Raw genomic sequence first — 26,020 nt, forward strand, 5'->3', positions numbered from 1 at the left:
ACTGATTATCGCCCCAACAGCCTCAGACACCGCAGTCCGTGTTTACCGCCGGGCGGCGGAAATGTTTATGATAAACCGGAGCGATAGAATGCTATGCCCGCATGCTACACTCGCTGGTGGGAATGCGTAACCGGCGCCGTGACTGGTACCATTTATAGAATACGTTAGTGACGTCTTTGGGGCGGACCCGGAGAATATGCTTTAGCATGCGCTGTTTACCTTTGGCTCCCTTCTTTCCTAGCCCTGTTTGTTTGTTTGTTTGTTTGCAGTTCAACAGATCGGTATTTCCGACAACGCGTCCAAAATGAGGGGTTATGAAACCTCAGGTAAAACTGTCAATGATTTTGCACAGCCTGCTTCAGTGGTGTCGTTTTTAAAAACTAGAGCATCGTATTCTGCAAAACAATTTGCACAGCTTCCTCAATTACTGGACCTGTTTTTCAAAACGCCATCGGCAGCATGGGTTCGAATCCTAACCGAGGCTGGACCCTCCCCACGTACATATAGCGAAAAAGTCTAGTAAGCCTTTAATGGGTTGCGCCAAAGAAAAAGAAGTACTTGTGAAAATTTCACCTACCTTCAAACGGATAATATCCCACGCAAATATTTGCAAACACGCGGTGTAATATATTTTACTCGTTGATTTTGTTTGGTCGACATATTTGGCTTCCTAACAACCTGGATAGCAGATATCGTATTTCAAAAAAGAAAGCACACCTCTTCTAAGCCCCCTCACACTTGTGTTTAATTTTTAATTCAACTCCCGTTATCATGCCAACGCCTATATATTTGGATCTATTTTCGTAGCATTCGCACATTTCAAGCACTTGGCCGAACTGCTACACAATATGTCCGTAGACCTACGCCGGAAGGTGAGCGAAGTGAAGGGTTTGTATTTTAGGAATAAATCTCTTCCGCCAGCGGTCACAATGGTGGTCTAGCGAAAATTTCATGGGCCATCGAAATAATCCGTTGGCCGCCTTCCATTAGGGTATTTTTGCTTTCTTGAGGGTCGTCATTAGCCGCAATGGACCGGAAGGATGTCCAGACGCGAGCACGCTGGAAGACGGGTCCACCCGCCGCTTATTGATGGACTTGCGTCGTTGCTATCGTCTCGGTTCGGTTGTTTTTCATGGATGTCCCGGCCCAGATTATCCGCCATTTCTGACCCGTGCCTTTGGTGTATTATCAATATTTTAAGCGGAAAAAGGTAGTAAAAGATAAATTCTATTTTACGATCTACTCGCAAACCAGAATTGTTTTCAACATGTTTTGCTGTTATTTTGAAAAGTAAGTAAATAGCAAAATATAAAAATTGAACATTCAATATGAATACAAATAAATGTAGACTCGCTATTATAAATTTCATTTGTTCCAGTATTGATATTGAAATATTAAATCGAAGAATTTAATCATGTTTCGTCGTATGACAGTATTCAATTTGTTTTGTCTCGACAGTTTGAATGAGTTCACCCAGATCACTCAGTTTCTTTGCGTAAGCGAATAATCTTATCTAGCACTGATAAATCAATCGTAAGTCTGCGCCATTTTTCGACGCCTGTGTGTAGCAGTTCTTCGTTTAGAAACTGTTATCTAGATCTAGCCTATCACACGCGGTATTGGCGCAGGGTGCGAACTTTGAACAACTTGATAGGGCAATGTTTGATAAATCTGTAGCTGTTTGATGTAGAGTATCTGATATATTTACATTTCAACCCACTGCAGCTTGTGGTGCTTATCGAAAATATACCCGATAACTTTCAAGACCAATTATTTCAAAATCTTGTGGGCTAACCAAATCCGCAATTATTTTGAAATGGTTGATGATATGAAAAACAAACCTGTATCATGTCCACTGTACAATATTACGAAACCAAAATGTGTGTGTGTTTTTTTTTTTTATTTTATTTGGGCTACATACGTCTAGACACATATTTTTTTCAATTAAAACTATTTCAAAAGTACAAAAAAAAACACTCTTAATTGCAGCAGTTTTTACATCATTCAAGAAAAAAATACTACGCTGTATGTGCTGAAGTAGTGACATAACTGATATTTGTTCGAAATTGATACAAAACTCCGGTGGCATAAATCTAATGATAATGGGCGAAATGAAGTCAACTACCTCCGTGTTCGTGAGCGCTGCGACGATGACAGAGTGTGCAAAACCAGTAGCTGATTAGTGTGGTTATCAGTTTTGCCGCCGGATGAGATTGTAAACAACGCGACTTAGCGGTGCCTGCTTTTGAACGTGTGAACTGTACACTTTGTTGTACAAAACAGAGCGAACTTAGAAATATCACCATTTTTGCAAAGTTAGCTGTACTGATTAAAACCGTGTAATGGTATATGAACTGAGCAAGATTACCACCATGGCGTTCGATGGTTACTCAAGGACGATGCAGGAGCGAATTGAGGATGATATTTTATCTGGTGAGTATTGTTCATAAAACAATGTATTCTGATATGTCTTGTATATGGTACTTTAATATGATAGACTACGAATAAATGCTGTATTATTTTTTTAATTACAGTTTATAAACACAAGATTTTACCTTTCATTTATACATCAAATAGCAATGCTGGAAGAATATGGCTGAATAAAAGATCTTGGAATGGTTTATGCAACGTAATACTATGTTCTTTGTATTGAAAACGTCGTGTTGAGTTATTTAGAAATCATAACTTGTAAAATACCTTGTATAACGTATGCCATATCTAGTAGCATTGACTATAAAAAGTTGCTGCTGAGTTTAAAAATACGCCCCTGTAAATTCCATGGAAACCCTGAAACACCAAAAACCATCCAATTTATCATAATGGCACATAATCTCCGTATCCCCCTGCAGGGAACAGCTCAGCTTCTTTGAAATATGACTCTCTCAAGACACGAGTCAAGACAAACCATTTCTCATAGCACGTATCTATGAGTCATTCCACCGAGCCCTCGAAAAATTACACAATCGATGAGAAACAATGTTTTTTTCATTATCCTTCTGGTATTTATTAGCTCTCACATTAAATCTTTAAGCCATCTGAGCCTGGTTCTTCATTCAAAAGAAAAACCAAATTAAAATAACAGAAATTCATTAACTTAATATGCTCTATATACATTTTCTGTTTTATAGCCGCACTACAAGGACACCAAAAAGGGTGGAAATCAAAGGGGAAATCTATCGCAATCATTTATTATTTGTGAATGATTTAACTTTTTGTTTGATTTTCACCATTAATTACAGTTCTTCAGTATTCGTAGTTATTGAAATCTGGGCTAAATTATTCATTTTTCAATTTCAAATTATTGTTTGAGACTTATGCAATGTAATGATGGCTCCTCAATATGGTTTCTTAAAAGTTTTAAATGGCAAAATAAAAGTTCAATTTAAGAGCAGCGAATGGAAGCGCATCTTAAATTAGCATAAACCAATTGCCTCATAAATAAAGTCATTACACTAATGGACGAACCAACCGGTTTCATGCGATGCGCGCCAGTGAAGTTCGCGTACTTTAATGGTTTTCTTTTAGACCTTATCAGACCTGTAAACTGTATCGGCAAGAAAGTTGATTATGTCACGTTTCTTTGGTTGCGGGATGATCACAAAAGGTACAGCAACGGCGAACGCTATCGTAGGGGAGCTCCGGTCAGATTGGAAAAAAACCGATCTACAGCGAGATTGCAAAGAGTTCGACATAACGTCACCGGAGTGCATAGCGTACTATAGCAAGGGTCCTCCTCAACGCACCTAGGGCGACACTGATTCAATTTGCGCAGAATGCCCCTTCGCCATGTTGCTCAGCTATCGTAAAGCTGACAAGAAAAGATACATGAAAACAGCAGTCCTCTCCGCTTCTACTGAGCAAGCCTCCTGTCTGAAGTAACTTTTCGCATATCTAATCGTTTGAATGATTGCCGCTTCCCGTTTTAAAAGGTTTGGCCATCACTTTTGCGCGAAGAAGTTTTCTCATTTGCATAGATAATACTAATTACCCTTTGCATGGTGATTATGACGGACGGAAACTGGCTAAACATACATGAAGGGCACATACTTCAGCGCCTGCCATCAGTGAACAACATTGACTTTATTAAACAAATTTTGCTAATTATTTTACTCTAAGGCACCCTCTAACTGCGACTGACTAAGAAAATAAACAACTTTTGTTCCAAGGAAAAATATGGAATAATACTGCTATTGAATGATACACAATTAAAACATGATTTGTCTGAGATTAAACACACACATACCCATTAACATCACCATTCGTTAGCAATTAAGTAAAAGGCAACTGTTATATATTAAGTACGTCCGTAACCATCGTGCATACATGGATGCATAACCAACGTGCTGATTCTGTAGCCGGAATAATAAGGTAGAGATAAAAAACCTACAAAACAAGAAACAACTTCTACCGTTGACAACGTTGATTGCTCGACTTCAGAATATGTGTTCGGAAAGCAAATATACCTTAAATCCTCAAACTAAACAGCCTTCAAACTAAATAAAAAGGTGCTTACTTTTTATCATTGCTCTAAAGCAATTTCATTGATCAAAGTAAGATATCCTATTTTGCTTACCTTTATCATACAACCCAAATTTTCACTGGAAAAAATATGAATTGAAATTTATAATTGGCCCTTTGCCTTGAACTGGAAGGAATTCCAAATTACCAGGCAAATCTATCAATTGTATATAGACTTTACTACAAAAACAACACAACGAACAACTTAATTCGGTTACTATATCCATATAAATTATGAATGAAATCTATCAACGATACGACGACCCTGGCCTACAGAATGGTGACCTTCAGCTGGTCATAATGGCGGTCCCGTTGGTGATTCCACTGACAGCACCGATGCCGTTGGTTACCTTTGACTACTCAGGCTGGCGCGCACCAACCAACCCTCTCCGGTCTGTTTATACTTACGGTAAAACCGGAACCCTGCCGATTGTTCTGACAGTTAGCCAAGTTGAGGGCAGAGCAGCAGTGCCCGGAAGGTAGTAGCGCTTCACCGAGCACGTGTTCGGTGTTGTTGTTTTTCTTTTTCCTCTCCGGCACTGTTTGTGCCTTTCGGCGTCCTGTTGTTTTTTTTTTTGTACTCAAACCGCACGGCCGTGGTATTTCGGTACGGCTTGAAGAGTTCGCTCTCTCGCCAACCGATCGACTGCGCAGGCGAACTGCTTTTCGAACATCCGAACTCGCGCGCTATGCAGCGGCATAACGTGAAGCCTGTTTTTCGAACAGAGCTCGGTCTACGTGCAACAGTTTTTCGAAATCCGATCCGGCCATTTCAGGCATATTCCTTCGTTCGGTTTCCCGAACGCGTAGTCGTCTCACAGGCAGGCAAACCAGCGGTTGTGAATGTATAAAAATTGTACTTTCCGTAACGGAGACGGTTCAGTCGGTTCGGGATTGTCGTTGGTTGTGGGCCGTGATTAACTTTACCACCGGAAGTGTGTCGGTACATCCGTGTCGCGACCTGAAGGGTAGGACTGCGGCAATCGGGTCCGCAAGAGAAAGTCGCATAACCAACGTAATGGTGATGGTGATCTGTTGAGGCTGTGCAAAGAAAACATATGAAACTGGATCCAGCAAGCTCGTTCAACTCCAGTGCCTGTTTCGTAGGTGCCAATGGCAGACAAGTATCAAATCGACGCAGTCATGTGGTGTATGTCAAGTGCGCACACGTTCAGCGCTGCAGTATCATATCTCCCAAGTTGCCCCACTGGAAACGATTCTTGTCCACCACCGCTGCTGCTGTAAACATTCTCGTGCATCCGTGCCTTTCCATCATCATTTGCATAGACTGAAAAGGGAACTGCATCGAGCCGTGTGCTTTCAACGCGTCGCTAGTGCCAACTATGAGTGACTTTTTTATATTTTCTCCTTGATTGTTTCATTCTATGCTAAGTGGATATTTATAGCCAACACTAACTCTCAAGTCCCCTCCGTGGAACTCGAGACGCTCTACTAGTGTGCAGGATGAGTTATTCGTGGAATATCTGTGGGAATCGCACGTAGTGACAAAATATTTTCGTGGAGTGGACATTTCACAAGTGAGACAAGTGAGAAAACACTTTTTTCCACATATAGTTCAGCAGCTTGTTGCGAAAGGTCACATTCTTTAACAACCCGCTGTTCAATCCCTTATGATGCTATAGAGAAGCAAAATCGAAAGACGATTTAATAACGGTCTATCACGAACTGTCCGAGATCCTGCGTTTTACCTTCGTGCATCGTGACTGTCCGGCACTCCATCACCGACGTGTTGATTGCACGAAGTGAATAATTGCAGCTCGATTGTCCTGTTATTAGTGACAGTGGTGATACGATAATGAGTGTAATGGATATTACGACTATCCTGCCAATAAGCGAAAAGAAAAAGCTTTCAATTAAACTGTGCCACAACGAATTGCACAAGTGTTTCAACAGGCCTCGTTTCAGCCAATCGAATAATTGGTGGCAGTACAAAAAACAGCCCGTGAAGTAAATCATCAATTGTTCTAACAAGCAAAACAGTAGCCAATCGAAGCACCCCTGAACTTTGTTTTTCATTTCTTCTTCTGTTTTTATTCAAAGTAAAAAAGATACGAAAAGTTTCCTTTACACAATATCCGCTTCCATGTCAATATATTCTAATACATTTTTATCAAAGAGCCGTAGTAAAGACGCTCCGTTCATACACATATTTTTATATTATTCTATTGTGTTTACACAAGATGTTACCATTTTTGCTAAGATTAAATCTCCCGACAGAATGATGACGTATTTAAACATGATAGAGCACCATTTCATATAGATTAATTCATCCATAATTAATAACACCATCCATAATTAATAATAGCCTTTCTTTTTTGATTTATTTAATCAAATAACCACTTCATTCTACAAAAATAGTTATGTTTTAATTTGTTTGAGAATACATTACAGACGATGTGAAATAACTCTCTTTAAAGCAACCAGGAATATAAAAATAAATCACTTTTCGGAAGTATTGTCAGAGAACATTTTGCGTCAATCTTTTGGATTACCTTCGTATATACAAGTATCAGAAACCCCTGTTTAAAAATGTAATGGTCCAAAAAAGGAGAGAAGCACTAAAGCAAATTAAATTATACCTAAATCGGATCAATACGTACATAGCGCTTTTCAAACGACGTCGTCCGCCAAGTGTAAAACACGTGAAAAACTGCGAACCTCTGGCCTAAAACAGTCTTAATCGTGACTGTCCCGGATTACAGTGCTACGTAATGAGTGAATTAAACGTTCATTCCGTTATGCGCATGCATTTGTTAAGTAACGCAACCAAACAAGATGCCAAAGTTAAAAAAAAATTAAGTTATGGATGACGTTCAGTTCGTTATTGTTATGATGTTGATGAAATCTCACATTTGCAATATTATCTATTATTTAATGTATATTGTATATTCAAAACACAGTGTGGATTAGTGCTGAAGTGTCAAAGTATACATCTTAAAAAGTTGTTATTTGTGAGTGATACAAACGCTATGACGATGGAAAAGATGGATTTGGAGCCAGCAGAGGACGACGATGAAGAAGAAATGGAAGATATAATTGCAGGTTAAGTTTTCGCACGAATACTGTTATAAATGAACGGACTCGTAAATTCCTTTCGTTTCATCTTTTCGGTAAACATTTTTATACCAATTCACGTAACATTTACAAAATCCTTTTCCGTATAAGATTTTTTTATCTATCTCTCGTTTGTCCCAGGGTACCACCATTTGCTGGTGCACCAACTCGCTCATTTATCAAAATCAATAACAGCGAATTAGCATACATTATTCGTGAAACACATGGAGTAGAATATTTAATGGCGAACCGAATGGTCCATGAACTGCTCCTGAACGAGCCCGAGAGATGCTTCATTTCGGTAGTCTAATTTACATCTAATTATGCGTTCAATTTACCGACGTGCTTTAAAATGGAAAAGCCAATTACGAGACTACGTCGTTCGTTCCGTTTTCTTAGGAAATTTTCCCACTCACTGCTGCCAACGATCACCGGTGACCATAGGCAATGCCAAAAATATGAAATCATTCAGCACACGACTCCGTTGCCCGGGGTTAAAAAAATAAAGAAAAAGGAATTTTAAGATATTTCTCCGTTTCGGCCACTTTTAGGTTTGGCAGTAAATCATACACCTGAAGGCGTACCTCGATCGCGAGGGTCAAACCATATTTTATTGTAAGAGAATACCATCGACGTTTATCGAGTAAAAGAACTTCGTCGACCTGATTCTAAGCCCAAAGACAATAACCATTTCCAAAATGCCATAAACATTAATTTATGCTACGGCGTACCCGACCTTTTGAAAGATAATTTGAAACTTTCACACCACTTCAATCTTGCTTTTTCTGTGCTAGGTTAACTTATGTTATTTGAAAACAAAATCAAAACCCTCGTGATTACAAACGATTATTACAACAAGTTTAATTTAATTTAAAAATATCATACCAACATATGATAGAGAACATGTAAAATAAAATTTGGTAGCTACTGATATTCTTATAACATATTGTTTAAATTAACCACATTTTACACTGTCACGCTGTTTCGTTAGTTAAACGCACAATGCTGCCACAGGCACGAAAAGATCTGGAGGGTTTTGATAAATTTAATTTCTGCTCTCAAACCGTCGTCAATTATGGGGGTGAGGATTAAAAGCTTTCATGAACCTACGAAGACCTCACCAGCTATAACGTACTCGAGAAGGGAAGCTAAATTGCTTTTCCTTGACACGCATACCATGAATCGCTACCACTTGCTGTGGAAGCTGACGCTGTTTGCGAGTTTGTTAACTGTCCTTATTGCATGCTGTGCGTGCAGACGAGGACACGGTCTAATAAATTCAAATTCCTGGAACGGAATGATAAATTTCATGTGGAATGATACTTCTGTGTTATTTTTCACTGAAATGACTCCCTCATCCAGCCATGTGACGAAGGTGACATTTGACTGCCCGACAAAAGAGTCTGGCAAGTCAAACAAAGGACGAACCGCTGGGCTCGTCAACCTGGCTGCCAGTTGGCAGATATCTCTATGAACGTCTGTAAACATTTTTTCGTCCTTCTCAACAAAGAAGATGATCGAGTGGCTTTTCACCAAGTTTACTCACTCCAGGACGTCTATTAATACACGACAGTTTGAGATGGTTGGAAAATCCATCCAGTTTGTACGATTACTGCCGCAGGAACGACCTTCCGTCCTATAAAATTGCCGTCTCCAAAGGCTAAGTAGCAGCTGTTTACATATTGTTTGCGGGAACGACACACGGAACCAGCTTATTTGCCCTTGGGATTTGTAAATGATTAGACAGAGCAGGGACTCGACGTTGGGAATCATCTAGGGTGAATGATGATAGCGAAGCTATAAGCATATTATCATGAAGCATGCTCACTTAGAGGATGCTCCGTGTGGGATGGGCTACACACCTGATGTGACCCGAACTTTAAATTAAATAAACCACCCGACCACCTATACTCTTCATTCCCACGAAATTATATAATGAAATTCCTGCTGCTCCAGCACATACAGTGCTTCAGTGGACTTTTTTTTCTCCATCCTGAAGATGATGCTGGAAGTGCATCGGAAGAATTTTTCTTCTTGGTTAAGTGGATCTACAGTTTGCCGTTTTGGTACTGCTGAATTTTCGAATTCCTTACAACCTCCTCTGGTACTCAAATTTTTACAAGTACTTCAATTGATCGATATATAATCAAGCGGATTGTCTATTTAATAAAAAATATATAAGGATACTATAGATAAGTGCTTTTCAATAACTTCAAAAAATCAGTGTTATCATATATAAGGTTCATTTCTTTTTATAACGTATTGTTTTGTTATCCCCAAATTTCTTCTTGATACTCTTGTATAAGATACTTTTGTATATTTCAAGCGGATCTTAGTCTCGTTCACATGAACATTCTTGCATTCTGGCGGCTCATCGTTAAACATTGGAACAACCCCTTCGAAGAATTAGAAATGATAATTTTAGAAAAACGAAAGCTTATAAAATGACATTGATATTCTTCTGAATTTTATTTCCTTTCATTGAACAACATATTATGTCAATTGACATTGTCGTCATTGAACAACATATTACGTAAAAAAGACGTATTAAGATTGCGCACAATTGAATTTAGAATCTTTTCTCTGTACTAAGAGTAGGAAATTAAAGATTTAATTGCTACAGCAGCTTAGAAATTAAAAATATACATTAGATAAGAATTGTATGCAATTTTTTTTTTTAAGTTTTCGAATAGTACTTGAAATTATCATAAGGTTTAACCATAACTTGTTTCTGTTATGTGAGAAAACAAAAAATTGCAATGGGAACATAGAATGAACCATTATGAAAATATGTTTTTAATAGTTTTACAATTCATTGCCATCCATTGAATGTTTGCAGATTTGTTTAATAGTTTGCACATACTTCTTTTCATTATTTGTTTGAATTTAAGCCACCTCCAGTAACAGCGTTTACAAACCGAGTTTATGTCGTTTCAGAGTGAATGCTTTTTATATACTGTTTTAACTAATGGAAACTGAATAGAACAAACTTTTTTAACTGAATTTTACTGCATTAAATCGACATTTTACATAGTTTAATTGGGAAGATATCATATCAGAGAAAAGTATCTAATTTCTCAGCGATTTAAGTATTCATTTAGAAACGTATCGCCGGAAGATCCACGATCGCCAGGCGAATCTCCACTCAAGATAACAACCATCCCAAAGAATTGCAAATGAAATCGAATGGATATTTGCCATTACCATTTTCGGATAGTCGTCGAAACCAAATATACCCATCGAGTCCGAACTGGATAGATGGACCTTTGCCGTTAAATGAAAAACGATTTATTTTTTTTTTTTTATTTCAATGAGCAATAAACTTTCCAGCTTTACAGTTCAATTGACAATTTAGCTTCCTCTTCGTTTTAGTCCTATCTCTTTGGCGCCGTGAAAAAATTGACAAAATGCTCTCGGGAAGGCACTGGGTGATGCTCCGCACCGATTCCTAAGCGGAAAAGATTTCGCTTCGGAAATCGAATCCATTTCACGAAAATACGAAAACTGAATGCCAATGCAAGAGCAACAAGTTCTTGGTTCGAAACTGATTCTCCCTTCGTGAAGTCGTTTTAAATTGAAAATTCTCATGTTCCCCTTTTTCCGGTTCTCTTGCTCCAATCCACAGAAAACTCCCACCTAGATGACCTCTACACACGCTACCGCCAGCGACTCCGCCGGTCGCTATTTATCACCGGACTCGGAATATCCATGCTTTCCTGCCTCATCTCGATCGTCCTTTGTGCTATGCACGATGCGGTAAGGTTTGCAGTTTTGGTTTCTCTTCGTTTGTCGCTTGCGGTTCTTGTGTTGTACATTGTGTTTTCGGTGTTTTCCTATACATTATATTATTGTATTGTGTTGATTTTATGAATGTCACCTATTCCCGAAAACTTTTTCGTACTAGCATTTCCCGAGAAAAAAATGCTAATTTGTTCCGTCCGTCCAATCCAGAACTTCCCGTAATCATCCTCGCGATAAAGCGATTTCCGGACCCCTTCCGTCCTGGCACTACTACAGCCAACCCTTCTTTCAGCAACCACCATTCGATTCATGACGATGTTCTCTTTCTCTCTATCTCTTCTCTCCGTCTATCTGTCTCTCTTTCTTTATTGGTTCTCTTCTTCTTCTCCAATGTGCTACTACGTGCATGACCTAAGTGTGTGTATCGCGTATCTGTATCATGTATCGTACGTAATAACTGTAACCCACCAACACATACGACAATCGCAATCAAACTAAAGTAATTCGAACTACCAAACCGCCACTAACCAAACATAACACAAATCTACACGACATGGGAAAAGGAAAAAATCGAGCTCCAAATTGAAAACAGTTGATTTATAGATTCTGGCCGATCTAGCGCTGCTGGCCGGAGCATCCGTAGTGCTATGTGGAATACTGGTGGCCCTCCAAATCCCGGCGGTGATGAACTCACCGCTGGCAGCCCTCTCCTTTGCGATCCTGACCACCGGCACGATTGGAGCCATCTCGACGTTCGTCGGTACGCAACTCGCACCGTTGCCACTGTTTGCGCTGATTTTGGTAAGTGTTTGCATGTTTCAAAAACGTTACAAAATACAATAAACAAAATTGTTTCATGAATTAATTTGTTTTTTACGTTTTGTTCGTTAACATTAATCTAGAGCATTGCGGTACCGTTTATGTAAGCAGAATATTTAATTACACATCCTTCCTGTTGGTGTCTTGTTTGAGTTCATATTTTCGTGGAGTCAGAAAATGAATAAAACATCCATTTTAATGAGCTCCCAAAAAGACACCATGCAACGAAACTCTCCTGGTGAGAAAAATTTGCATCGTTGCAAATTTCCAGCAAAGAATAATTAAAATAGCAACGTTTGCACAATATCCAGTGAAGCGTTCGCAGCCTCCTTCCCACACTCCGATCGTCTCACTGGAGAAAGTGTTGAATCGCACCACGACCGCTTCTCCTCTTGCGCTTTTCCGCTCGCCGTCCAAACGGTCACGTGTCTGACGAAGCGAGTTGTACCAGCCAGCAATGAGAGTTGGCTCATGTTCCATGCTGGATCATTATTGAGCATTTCACGTTACTGAACCGAGCCGCTTCTGTCTGACACCCTATGGAATTCGACCCCCACTGTGCGAAACTCGCTTCTAATGTCATTTGCATTCCGATTTCAATTTGTGCCATTATGGGCTCTACAGCTTCCTGTCTCTCGTCTGTGTGGGTTGTAGGAAGAAGGCTGACAAGCACAGTGGGAAGCTAATTCCGTCTATTCATCGAACTGCCACTTGCTAGTGGCGACAGGAAAAAAGAAGTAGATTTATAAAAAAAGGGATTTTGTTTGTTTTGGTAAGAAAGGGAAACCTTAGATATTCTTGGACCATCGTTGCCTGGCATTGGCGACAGTCCAACAAATGCGTTTCTCGTTTGCTTGGAAACGGTTCATCTAGGCTGCATTGTTTTTTTCTCACTTTAACAACCCTTCGCGCCAACCCGACATCGTGTCTACTTTCTAACCGACCCGTTGGGGTCACTTTCCGGTCGTTCGCAGGGAGTCCACACGATGCTACCGATATCCTGGCCCGTGTCGGTGGTGCTAGCCGTGCTGCTGTGCATCATGCACATTGGCTACCGTCTGCTGGCGCATGTCTACGACTTTCCACCAACGTTCTTCCCGCAGTTGCTCGCGGAGACCGTGTTTCTAGCGTCAGCCTCCGTCTCGAGCCTCTACTACCGTATCATGTCCGATGCGGCGCACATCGATGCCGTCGACGGCACTCGGACGGGCATCGAGCAGCGGGTAAAGCTGGAGTGCGAGCGCGAGCAACAGGAGCAACTCCTGCTGAGCGTCATACCGGCCTACATTGCGGCGGAGGTGAAGCGTAGCATCATGCTGAAGATGGCCGACGCCTGCCAGCGGGCCGGTGGCCAGAGTCAGACGAGATTCCACGAAATGCACGTGCAGCGGCACAACAACGTGTCCATTCTCTACGCGGACATCGTCAACTTTACGCCACTGTCCGAGCAGCTGACAGCATCGGATCTGGTTAAGACACTAAACGAATTATTCGGACGATTTGATCAAATCGCACAAGTAAGTGGCCGCTAATGGTTCCCTTTATCCGAACTCTGCACTGTGCAGTGACTTACGTTTGAGCTCCTTCTGCGTTACTCGCGAGGAATACTGAGTTTCCGCAACACTTACTTCGCAAACGATGTAAGTCCATAGATGGACATATTATCTAATCCTTCGTATTTATATATGTAGCCGTAATACAAAGTTCACAAAGCTAATGGAGGCGCCTGGTTGCGTTAATGGAGACGCCTGGTGACTTGTTTGATGATTCAGATAGTTTAGATTTTTCTTGAATCCAATGATTATGACATTGTGAACAGATCGAATGCACATTATATCCTTTTAATAAATTTTGCTCATACTTCCAAAACCCTTAAATAACCAACAAATATCTTACGCACACAGACATTCCTAAACTTACCTAGCCAGTACTACCGTTGTTACAGAAATAAAATATCATGGTACAATATCATGGCCATTCTGAAATTTTCGTAAAACTAATAATTAATGCACATTAATCTTTGGAAATTTGCGTTAAATAAAACCATCTATTTAATTTGCAGGAAAACCAATGCTTGAGGATCAAAATTCTTGGTGATTGTTATTACTGTGTTTCCGGACTGCCCGTCTCCAGACCGCATCACGCTGCTAACTGCGTCAATATGGGACTTCAGATGATCGATGCAATACGGTAAGTAATTTTTAAAGAACCGACTACAGTAGGTAAATTAGTTTTTGTTAAGGACAATACATCTACACCACTAAGTCGATCTATTTCAAATAACTGGGAACGATTGACTAGCAGAAATACCGTTCAGATCATTTCTTTTTAAGCTTCATTTGTAAACATACATTGTGTTTTCTCTATAAACCTAAATCTATGACTACTCGAGGCGGTAAGAGCTCGATGAAAGCTAGAGGAAATCGAACCCTTGTTGTTTGCATCTTCAACTTTAACTTTATTTTCCATTTCTCCCAACGGGAGCAACGCGACTAAATTGAATTACAGCGTACGTCGACCCATCAATCCTTTGCGAATATCATATTTTTGTTTCACTTTTTCCCTGACACCGCTTGCGCTCAGATTTGTCCGTGAGGCGACCGGCTTCAATGTGGACATGCGGATTGGCATCCACACCGGCAACGTGCTGTGCGGTGTGCTGGGATTACGCAAGTGGCAGTTCGACGTTTGGAGCGATGACGTGACTCTGGCCAACCATATGGAGAGCGGTGGAGTCGCAGGGTAAGGGCAAAATCGTTAGCTAGCGGGTGTGACTCTGCGTCCAAACCCGCTGTCCCATGTCTACCGTGGGCACGCTAGCTTCTTCTTCCGAATAAACTACCGGGGGAGGCACTCCGGACATGCACCGCTGCCCCAGGAGAAGGATGCCCACTCCCAACCCATTATATGCTTTGTTTTTCTTTCATTTTCCTCCCTTACGAACGGAAACGGGTTGACTTGCGACGTACATGACACATGCAGCCGGGTCCACATCACGAAGGCAACGCTCGACTATCTGGGTGACAAGTTCGAGGTGGAACCGGGCGGAGGTGCCTCCAGGGAGTCCTACTTGGCGGATCATAAAATTGAAACATATCTCATCGTGCCACCGAAGGTAAGTATCCCCTTTTTGCGCTTGCTACGTTTTAAGTGCCGCCGAGAGCACAAGCATTTCCTACTCCCAACGCTGAGATTAAGCTGTTCCTAGCTCGTTATCTCCGAGGGCGTATAAAAAACTGGAAGCTTACCATGAGGGCAAAAGAAACGGAAGCTTTCTTAGTAAGCTCTTTGTTGTATCTTCCACAACGCAGAGTTGTTTGTAATATTTAAGTAACACGAAAAACATCATTCAAACAAAATAAAAATTTACAAATTATTTTACGAATAAATGAACATTTCAAAATGTGCGTTGAAATGTTTCAAACATTTCAACTGAGTTAAATGAGTAACAGAAATGAATCAAACAAAATACTAACCCTAAGCATGGTGTCATATTGATCGCAATAACTTCTAAACGCTCATATTCACCGAGGTTGGAAGAACTGACTTTGAATGATACCACAATCAATATTTAATTTTCCAGATATCAATCCCAGAGAAGTTTGCTATCGACTTTTTCAACTCAAATATCCGCCAAGCCGCATCTCCTGTGAACTTCCATTGTGAAAGGGTAAATTATGAGTGCGAACAGCAGATTGCCCCCGTTTTACTATCTAAGGCAACCGGATCAAATGTATTCAACCTCTTGAAACGCTTTCAAACCAATTGCAAGCCCAATTTCGGCATTCGTACCAACCGCAGCAAAGGAGCGTTGGGTGTAAAGTCCAATTAATGTGAAACATGGTCGAGAGTCAAGACCAGCTTAATTGGTAATTAAAATCCTTTTATTTATCCTAAACGTTAATTGTGACCAAAAACGCTCTCCGGTCATTTGCGTTTGCTCTTGTCGGCGATGCACTTGGGCTTTCATCTCAACATCGAAACCATTCCCTGGATTCCGACAGGCACAACCCAAAATTATGACGATAGGCAAATAAATTCATACTTTGCGTAACTCTCTTCTGCACCTTGCCTCCGGATATGCCGATGGATGCCGAGATGTTAATGAAATGAAATTTCCCATTCTCTTCAACGTACCGCAACAGAAACCCACAACCGAACTGGGTAAACCAGCTGCCACGGTGGATTCGCATACGCCCACGTCGAATCTCGGGACACCCTCGCCGACCACCACGGTGCAGATCAACGAGCCCGAACAGGAGCACCTGCTTCCGGCCCCCGAGCAGCCCCCACGCTCGCCGCGTACCCCGAAAACTCCGGAAGACATGCGGCGCTCGCACACGTCCATCTCGCCCGTCACCATTCCAGAAGAGCAGGAACAACTGCTGCCCCCACCATCGCCGGCCCATCACAATTCCGGAAGCCACGGGTTAAACCCTCCACCCACACCTTCTCCCAAGCAGACCGTGCAAATTAACCCACCCACCATCAACGAGGAGCCGGTCGAGAACGATGGGCCGGGCGACGAAGCAGACGACGGGGACGAGCCAGAGTCGCGTAAGAAATCCTGCCTAACGCTTCCCGTCGAACCAATTACGACCAACGGACACCTTCCGGAGCGTGTCGGAAGTCGAAAACTTTCCGTACAAGGTAGGAAACGCTGAAAGCGGCGCGAACACAACCCAATCCGTACGCGTTCTGTTCTTTGATGGTTTTGATCGATGAAGTAGATGAGATAACCGATAGTACCAAATGTACGGATGTAAACGAATTAATATTTTAAACATCGATGAAAGCTCTGTCACAACTCCTTCAAACTACCATGAAACCAGGGAACATCCTGCCCATGAGATGAGATCATATTCTTTGGTTTTTCGAAAGTTCACTCATTCAAACCAAATAAAACATTTACTAAACACTCTGTTCGCTTCGACAGAAAACGAAGAAACCAGAGTTTAATCCAAACGATTATTCTTGTTGGTTATTTGATTCGCTTCCACTGTACTACTCTGGTTTTATTACACGTACTGAACAGAATACATCCGATGAGACTAACAGACAGACACAGAATAAAATCTTGCTTCACCTTCATCACAGTCTACTACTACCTATAGCCTATTCGATTGTTGAAATTGTAATCGCAAACTCAACAATGCTTCCCAGCATAAACGTAATTGAAATAAATAATGCTCCATAGTGAAACAAAATTTTTGATTGCAACTAAAATTACATTAAACCAACATGAGCAAACGGTGCAAAATTTATACACAATTCGATAATCTTCAAACTTATCGCTTCTTTGCTTACGAAACGGTTCATGGTGCAGTGTTCTAGTGATGAATTGATATGCCATCAACCACTAGTAGTAGAGTTGTAGAAACAGTGTATATGCGTGTAATTAATTTTATTGCATAATACATTTATGGGGCGTTATAAATGGGTTCGATCTCATCCTTCCTCATTAATTGTAATACCGTTTGAGCTACACGATTTCGTTTTTTTTTTTGTTACCTTGGTGGAGCTGATAGATTTCAGTGGCAATTTTTTTTTCAATTTAAAAACCCACATACCAAGCCATCAACCACTGATACCGTTCGTTTCTTGAAATTTACAAGAAATGTTTGATTTTAACGAATAATTAAACGTTAAAACTGGAAATGTAATTATGCTATACGAAATGATAATTACACGCTCGATCATAAGGGTGTCTTATCCTTATGATTACGGAGCAATCTTCATTGGTTTCCCTTATTGAACATTCTATTACACGACACACAATATTCCCTTTCACATGTCCATTCATTGATGTTCCTTCCTTTTTACAGGACTGATTGCCTTCGCGGAGCGGCGCAAATCGTCCGGTTCTATTTTTGGCGACATGCGAAAAATGTCAATTTCCAACATCGATTGTCTTCGGTCACCGATGGTGGCGACGCCCGGTGGGCCACTCATGCGGACACGACCCTCGTCCAAGATGACCAAGTACGTCGAATGCTGGGGTGCGGACAAGCCGTTCGCTAACATCACGGACTCGAAAATGGCCAAGAACATCGGCCTGGCGGTAAGCACGAACTAATCTTGGAGTTTGGTTTTCAGTGAGCGAGCACCAAACGAGTTTCCTTTGGCCTTTTGTTACCAGAGTATAGCGATGATCGAGTCCAATCTGCTGCCGGAGGATGGATACTGTGGCGAGTGTAAATGCTGGGGCCCTCCGAAAGAGCTGCAGCCCGTCACCATGTGGTACAGGAATACGGCCCGCGAGACACTGTTCCGCGCACAACCGGAACCCACGTTCCGGTTTGATCTCATCTGTTCCTTTATTCTTTTTATTTCAATAGGACTGATTCAAATTATAGTATTTAAAAGGTACGTTCCATAGCTGAGACATACATACTTACATGTAAAGGCGAGACTGCCAAACTATTGACATCGATTTACTGTTTGCTTTGTTCTTTCATCCCAGCAATGTAGTCGTTATTGGTTCACTGAGTGCAACAGTCGTAGCGTTAGGATTGTTTTTATACTTAAGCAACTACCAGATGTCGAACCTCTCGCCACCGGGTAACAACGGCCCGGGACAGGTCATCGCAGCCAGCCGTGGTCTTCGATTAGCCATCTTCCTCATCTCCACGGCGCTCATTGCAGCCTGTGCCATTTTCAGTGTGGTAAGTTTAGCCGTCCGTACAAACATAACAAAACCCCCTGCTAATTTGACTCTGCCGGCAGATAAACTTTGACGATTTAGTTATCGCGGACATTCGCTTCGTGAACAACGCCACCGAAGAAATCACGTACGACCAACAGTACGCCCCGGTTGCTCCCGTCTACCTCTACATGTGCGCGATCAGCCTGGCCGCGGTGTCCGCTTTCCTCAAGGCGGGGTTCCTTGTGAAGGGGCTGCTGATGGCACTCTTCATCGCCATCCAATGCTCCATCCTGTGGACGAGCTCTCTGTTCGAGACGTACGAAATTTTAAGCGAATCGTAAGTTTCCTTTTAGCAGATAAAATTAAAATTAAATATTTAACACACCCACGTACCGCTACAGTGACGTGTAAATTTACAACATCAGTACAAGTTTATAGAGACCACCGGGGAATGCGCAGAAGTTCGTAACAAGTAGCTGTTAAAAAAGTGCTCTACAAACACTGAACATCGACACTAGTGACACCTCAGTTTACCATTCGTGTGCGTTTTCTTCTTTCGTTGCTACTAGTTGGCCGCTGGGATTACGAGGCTTACTGTTTCTGTTGCTGATAGCCACCGTGCTGCATACACTCGACCGCCAGGGAGAATACGTGTCCCGCACGGACTTCCTCTGGAAGGCCAAACTGAAGGTGGAACAGGAAGAGGTGGAAACCATGCGCGGAATCAATAAAGTAACTATGTTTTCATTACCCATTACCGGTAGAGAACGTGGGGAAAATTCTTGGCCAACAGGTGGACATGGAAATCGGTTTGGGTGGTAAAAACTCAAAATTAATCACCCTTACCTATGTGCCATATGTGCAACGTATATTCCCTACCTACCGATTACTCCTGCGGAATGCAATGCATTGAAGTTCATTCGCTTATTTTTGTTGGTTTTTCTCTCTATCCCTGTTTTTTACAACGATTATTTTACTACTCTGGTAACGTTTTGCCTTACGCCACAAACACATTGATTCATCCTTCGCCATCGTGCTCCTGTTTGCTACTTCCGCCATCGCTAAACCTGTTCCTGGGCGAGTAGATTTTATTGGAAAACATATTGCCCGCACACGTCGCCCAGCACTTTCTGAAGAAGGAACGTGCCGTGCAGGAGCTGTACCACGAGAGTTACTCGTCGGTTGCGGTCATGTTCGCATCGATACCCAACTACAAGGAGTTCTACGACGAGACGGACGTGAACAAGCAGGGTCTGGAGTGCTTGCGGTTGCTGAACGAGATTATCTGCGACTTTGACAAGCTGCTGCTCAAGCCCAAGTTCAGCGGTATCGAGAAGATAAAAACCATCGGAAGCACCTACATGATTGCATCCGGGCTACGTCCCGGCAAGGAGGAGGGTGCCACGGTAAGACGGCGTTTTTATCCTTCTAACAAAGTAACGTAAATCGCAATTGGAAAGATATTTTTGCCTTCTTTTGTGCCCGTGTCGATACTTGCGTTGCCACCAGGTTATGTTATCAGGTTATGTTTGTAGCATGTGGTTTTATAATACTCACTTTGAAAACTATCTTACTCGAATTGAGCATGTGCTTATAAGAAAAGTAGCAATAACTTTACAATACATAGTTGTTTGAGGCTTCTGAAAGTGCTAACTCGCAGTCACGATAGAAATTTTTGATGAAAGCATATACTTCTATTTTAAGTGATAATTAAGAGTATTACTTTAAAATTAAAACAGCATTAATTTTATTCGTTCTGCATTAGTTTTTGAGAAAAACTATAGTTCACAAACTTTTTTTAAAGCCAAAATCCATTTCACATTTGGTTTTCCATACTTTTCATCCAAACTAGCTCATTTTTGAGAAAGTGTACGCATTTAAGAAAGGAACCCTAATGGAAGTAACTTTGAAGAAGATCTTTGAAGTAACTTCAAAGATATTGAAACAACATGTACAAATCCAACATTAAAAACCTCTACATTTTTTTTTTAATTTGTTTTCTTCAATTTACCCGTAACCTAGGGGATTCTTGATTGAGCTATCATCTGGTTGGTTCGATTGTTGGCACAAGCAGCAGATGTTACAAATGTCGCTGATTGAAAAGCATCCCATCCCGCGGCAAACCTACACTCGGTTCCATTTTTCCACCATCTTACCACCGTTTTCCGTTCGATCAGTTAATTTATCATCGCCAGTGAAACTGGGCGGGGAGTTTGTGAAAAAGTTTTCACATTTTCTGCGGAATCCAACGCCAACGCATACCAAATTGCTGCGGGCTAACGCACACTGGGCGTCGTTTTGTTTAGTCGGGTTGTCCATTTGGTCGGGCTAAACATTCCTTTTCATTACCGGAAAGCTTGCATGGAATGGTGTATTGTGTTTTGCTTTTTGGGTTAATTGGAAAATATCACCAGCCGCATATTAATCAGCCCTCGGTAGAACGAATGTAACCAAACACAAATAAATAGACGATCAAATGAAAAGAAAAAAGTTATACTCGCTTTTGATTGCCAACTCTGTTGTCTCTAGGAATTAAAATTTTGGCTTAAAAATAAATAAACAGCTTTCGTTGATGCATTTGACAATTTATTGGTAGAATTAGTAAATTTAACAAAAATATTCGAGTTCTACCATCTGACTTATTGCGATACAGCTAATCTTTTTAGAATTATTATATCAACTAACCCTCCAATTTATCATGATTTGCGATTGTTTCAATGTGAATGAAAATGTAAACTTGCAATTAACAAGCATTGTTAATAATTGCATTGATTTAATATACACGAATTCGTTTGAGCTGTACACACGTGTTCCTTCTACTAACTCACCTGTTTTTTCGTTCGATTGCTGTTTTTCTCTTCTTCTTTCACGCAACCCGATAGAAAAATAATGAGCTGGTACGTATCACTACTGACGTTCTGCTGACCTTGTTAGACTTTTAATTCCTGCCATAACTACCGGATGCTGGCGGACGTTAAAATGGCTAAATGTTGTTAGGGCAATGCGTCACATTTTACCGTCGACGTCCTTTCCTTTACCCGTCGGAAACACTTCCTGTTTGCTGACATCCAGTGGTTTGCGCTGTTGTTATATCGTAACTTTTTATTCACCCCTTACCATCGAGGCTGGTCGTTATGAGCACCTGTTTTTGCTCACCATCATAGTACGATCAGCTTCGGAGCAATTTTCGAATTTGATTCATTCAACTTTCTTTCGTCTCTTTTCACATTTCAATTCCACCGAACTATATTCGTCTCGTTGGCGTACTCGTGGGTGTGGATTGTCAACGTGCCCCACATAACAGGACGAAAAGCGCACCGAGGAGCACAACGTCGTGGTGTTGGTAGAGTTCGGCATAGCGCTCATGACGGCACTGGATCAAATCAATCGAGAATCATTCCAACGATTCCGCCTGCGGATCGGGCTTAACCATGGACCAGTGATAGCCGGTGTCATCGGAGCCCAAAAGCCGCAGTACGACATCTGGAGCAACACGGTCAACGTGGCATCGCGCATGGACTCGTGTGGTGTGATGGGTCGGGTGCAGGTGAGTCAATCAACCATTTACTTGCTCTATCCAGGGTGAAATAAAACGACGCGTTAAATAAAGTTTGTCATTTCTACTTTAGTTTCTATCACTACGTACCCCAATGAAACAGAGTTTTCAAAACAATAATGTTTTCAAAGTTAAAATAAAATAAACAGAAATATATCAATATTTAAAGCATAATTACCTTTAAAAAATCCTTTCAAATTATTGATTTAATTTAATAAATTTATACAGAAACTTATCTTAGATAAGCCTAATCAAAATAAGTTCAGTAAGCATATTGATAACCCAATCACAATATTGACAATTCAGTGGCACTATAATCGAAGAGGGCGCCCTGCCAAAAAAAACAACCTTTAACGATATTAATTTGATCACATGTCCTATTACTATCCACCGCTTGAAACACCAACATCCTGACATACATGACATTTTCCCAATAACTTTCTCATGCATATCCTGCTCTCAATTATATCACCCACAATTTGACAGGTGACAGAAAACACGGCCAAAGTCCTCATGGCTGCTGGATACTCCTGTGACTGCCGAGGACCAATTCACGTGAAGGGCAAAGGAATTCTAACGACCTATTTCGTCAAGACACCATTCGATGAGCGAATCTAAAGCACATATGCGAAAGGAAGATTCGAAGGATAGTGAAGGCGAAGGAGAGTAATAATAAAAAAAACTTACACCAAAGACGAGTAGCTGACATAAAATTTTGAAACGAGTATAAAAATCATAAACTGCTCCTAGAGTCCAAACCCCGTCTTCGCTAGTTTGATCGTCATGTTTTTGTGGTTTAGTTTTTATTATTAAAAACAACAACAGTATGTTAAACTGTCATTTAAATCAATGTTCGTTAGGATAGTGATACAATGTCTGCTAAATGTGAGCAAAATGATCATGAGTAGCAGTTAGTGTTTGAACAGGACTACGATCATTAGCAAACCCGTTTTTATGAATATGAAATCGTTCTAGCTCTAAACTAACGCATGCAAACAAGTACAATAGCAGTTCAGAATACCGGAAGTATTTTATAAGCGCTAACTAACACCAACAACACAAAACAACAAAATTGCCAACGGTGTCGGGTTTGTAAACAGAACTCAGTCTACGGCAAAGGATGTACAAAGAGAACAGTTTAGTTATCCGGACTCATGAATAAGTTTTCAATGCCTCCGATATCAACTTGTTCCAAAGGAAATAAAATCATCTTATATGGAGGTCACATGATGCATGTGCAGAAAAAAAAACTGTGTGTATTATATTCCACTGATTTATAATTCTTAAAATCAAGAAAGAAATCCACGCGCATGAAACGCAATTTTAGAACCTGAAATAGCAAATCTATTTCATCGCTTTTACTTCTATCCGAATGGAGTCTCTATTCCATTGCGCACCAGACGCCACAATATATTTTACTCATCCCCAAGATAAAGTGCTCCCATCAAGCGAATCTATTACCTGTCAAGAAAATGGTCTTGAAGGGCATACTATGCTCCGTCTAGGGAATGGTTGGGACCAATACGAATGTGTTGATGGCCATTGAGAGCACGATATTCGTTTAGCTAGAAGGTTTCTCAGCTAATGGAACCGGTGGGAATTATCTTGTCATAGAAAGAATGGCCCCATCCTACTTGTATTCATTTACTATTGCTTCTCCACAAAACATTGACAAGTATGTTCCTTGAATTTACGAAATAATATTTAAAGTATTATAATAGAAACAAAGGTTACAAGTTTATGAATCGTAAAAAAACGAACAGAAACACATTCCGTTCAGCACTTAATCGACAGCCGCAATATTCAACCGCATCTGGGTTTTCATTGCTCGTAAAATTTCACTTGAACATTTTCTTTGTTTTATGGCAGCCCGCTAACCACGGCGAGCCTGTTTAGTACACTTTGGTGTCTGTTTTTCCTAGCCTTCGGAATTGCGCTTCCAACAGAGTGAGTAAGCCATTTGGCGAGGAAACAAAGTGCCAAATGTCTAAGAAAATGCGATTATGCCGTTAGCGCTAGTGTTCTGCGAGTGACTTTTGTCGGCTTTCTTCGCTCGATACGTTTTCGTACGACTTTATCCCAGACGCCGTGGCCAAGCTGGTCAACAAGCTACACTCTGCCTGCGTGATACCATCATCAGTTTGAACCTAGTTTTGGGAAAATCAGTTGCCGTTGAAAGCAAGTTCCTATTCCATTGTGCACGACAGTATATTCCGATTTATCCTGCCCAGGACAAACAATGCTGTTGGTGTGGGCCCGACAATTCACCCGCAAAAAGTGGTTGCTGCTTACAATTTCTATGGGCCGGTAATAACTAAAGTAGGGAAACCATGACCTTTCATTAGAAGAGATTTTTTATTTTATTTACTCACTCGCAACTCCTACACAGGTATACCAAACCTTCGGTCGGCTACTAAAAGGACATCTTACTACTCTTACTTTTTTGTTTGCTTTGTTCAACAGTAGATGAAGATAGACCATGTTTCGTATGCTGTTGCCTGGAGCGTAGCGTGGTTGTCCTAAACGTGCTTCACATCATGCCAAACATGGGCTAACTTTTCTTTGCAGCTCGTACGGCTAGCACCGGAACATTATCAGCCCCGAGCTGATGAGCTGAACGTAGTTAGTATTTCAGTCAGCTTGGGAGAAAAACAACAGTGTAAGGTTACTTTCAAGCCCAATGTCCACATAAATTTACATTTTATGGGTTGCCAGGTGAAATGCACAACATAATGTTTCGTAAGCACCTGCTTCTGAGGAGCATACATTCGACCTAATACATACTCAATTAACTGTTCATACAAGTCTGTTTTGTAACGGTGTAATTCTAATTTTCTCATAAAAGTGAACACATTTCAATAGCGTATTGTAGAAAGAAATGTATCTTTTAATTGTACCTCATACAGTAATTGTAACTGATAAAGTTCATATATTGCCATTTAATTTACAAATAACAACTTTTATTTAAGCTCTAGCACTTGCATCCTGACTTTGTTTCAGCATAGTGTCTTCGATTAACATCTAACGATTATAATCAACTAATCAGCAAATTAGATTTTAGCTTTAATTATTTTCATATTAGATAATATGAAAATCGCGTGATGTTTACTGAAAAAAAATCATTGTTGAAGTGCCACAATCAAAGAAAAGATCGTGTATTCTTTTCGATCGTTTTATATTTGGCACAATTACCGTCCAACAGTTATTGACTGTATGGCATTGACTTTATGGATGAATGAGGGTAATTAATTAGAACTCCTCTGGTAGCATCAGTCAAAGTTAATAGTACCAAAATAAACACCAACACAATCCTAAAAGTCAATTAAAACTTTACCGTGCGTCACAGAACCATTGGAAATTCGACAACGTCTATGTCACCAGAGTCTTCGGGTTTTCAATTGATTATATCTAATTTCTACTTTGCTTCCCCCCTCCCCCGCAGTGCTGAACGATGTATCAACGAGCGTCATTGAACTGTTGAGATTTTGTAGACACGCTTTTCTTATTCATACGCCGAAAACCGCTCTCCATTATTTATTACCATCCCCACTTCCTCCAGGAGTGGAACCTTAGAAGGGATGGCCCTGAACTCCCAAAATAGCAAAAAATCAATACCATCGCGTTGTCCTGCAAAACTAGATTAAAACGCATTTCAGTGTTCAATG

The 26,020-nt window shown here is 40.9% G+C and overlaps 1 protein-coding gene across 1 annotated transcript; it reads left to right on the forward strand.

Annotated features, from left to right (window-relative positions):
* Positions 1–2,342: 2,342 nt before the first annotated feature.
* LOC131289409 (adenylate cyclase type 2) lies at positions 2,343–23,586 on the forward strand. The gene is made up of 17 exons (XM_058318657.1): positions 2,343–2,433; positions 11,219–11,349; positions 11,938–12,135; positions 13,128–13,670; positions 14,216–14,343; positions 14,737–14,895; positions 15,136–15,268; positions 16,299–16,803; positions 17,979–18,214; positions 18,293–18,519; positions 18,617–18,818; positions 18,880–19,136; positions 19,369–19,531; positions 19,885–20,205; positions 21,682–21,696; positions 22,104–22,346; positions 22,842–23,586. Exons 1-17 carry the CDS (start codon positions 2,343–2,345, stop codon positions 22,971–22,973), a joined length of 3,684 nt encoding a protein of 1,227 aa, XP_058174640.1. The 3' UTR covers positions 22,974–23,586.
* Positions 23,587–26,020: the final 2,434 nt, after the last annotated feature.

Source organism: Anopheles ziemanni, chromosome 3 (assembly GCF_943734765.1).
Source record: "Anopheles ziemanni chromosome 3, idAnoZiCoDA_A2_x.2, whole genome shotgun sequence".
In the NCBI taxonomy this organism is placed as follows: Eukaryota; Metazoa; Arthropoda; class Insecta; order Diptera; family Culicidae; genus Anopheles; species Anopheles ziemanni.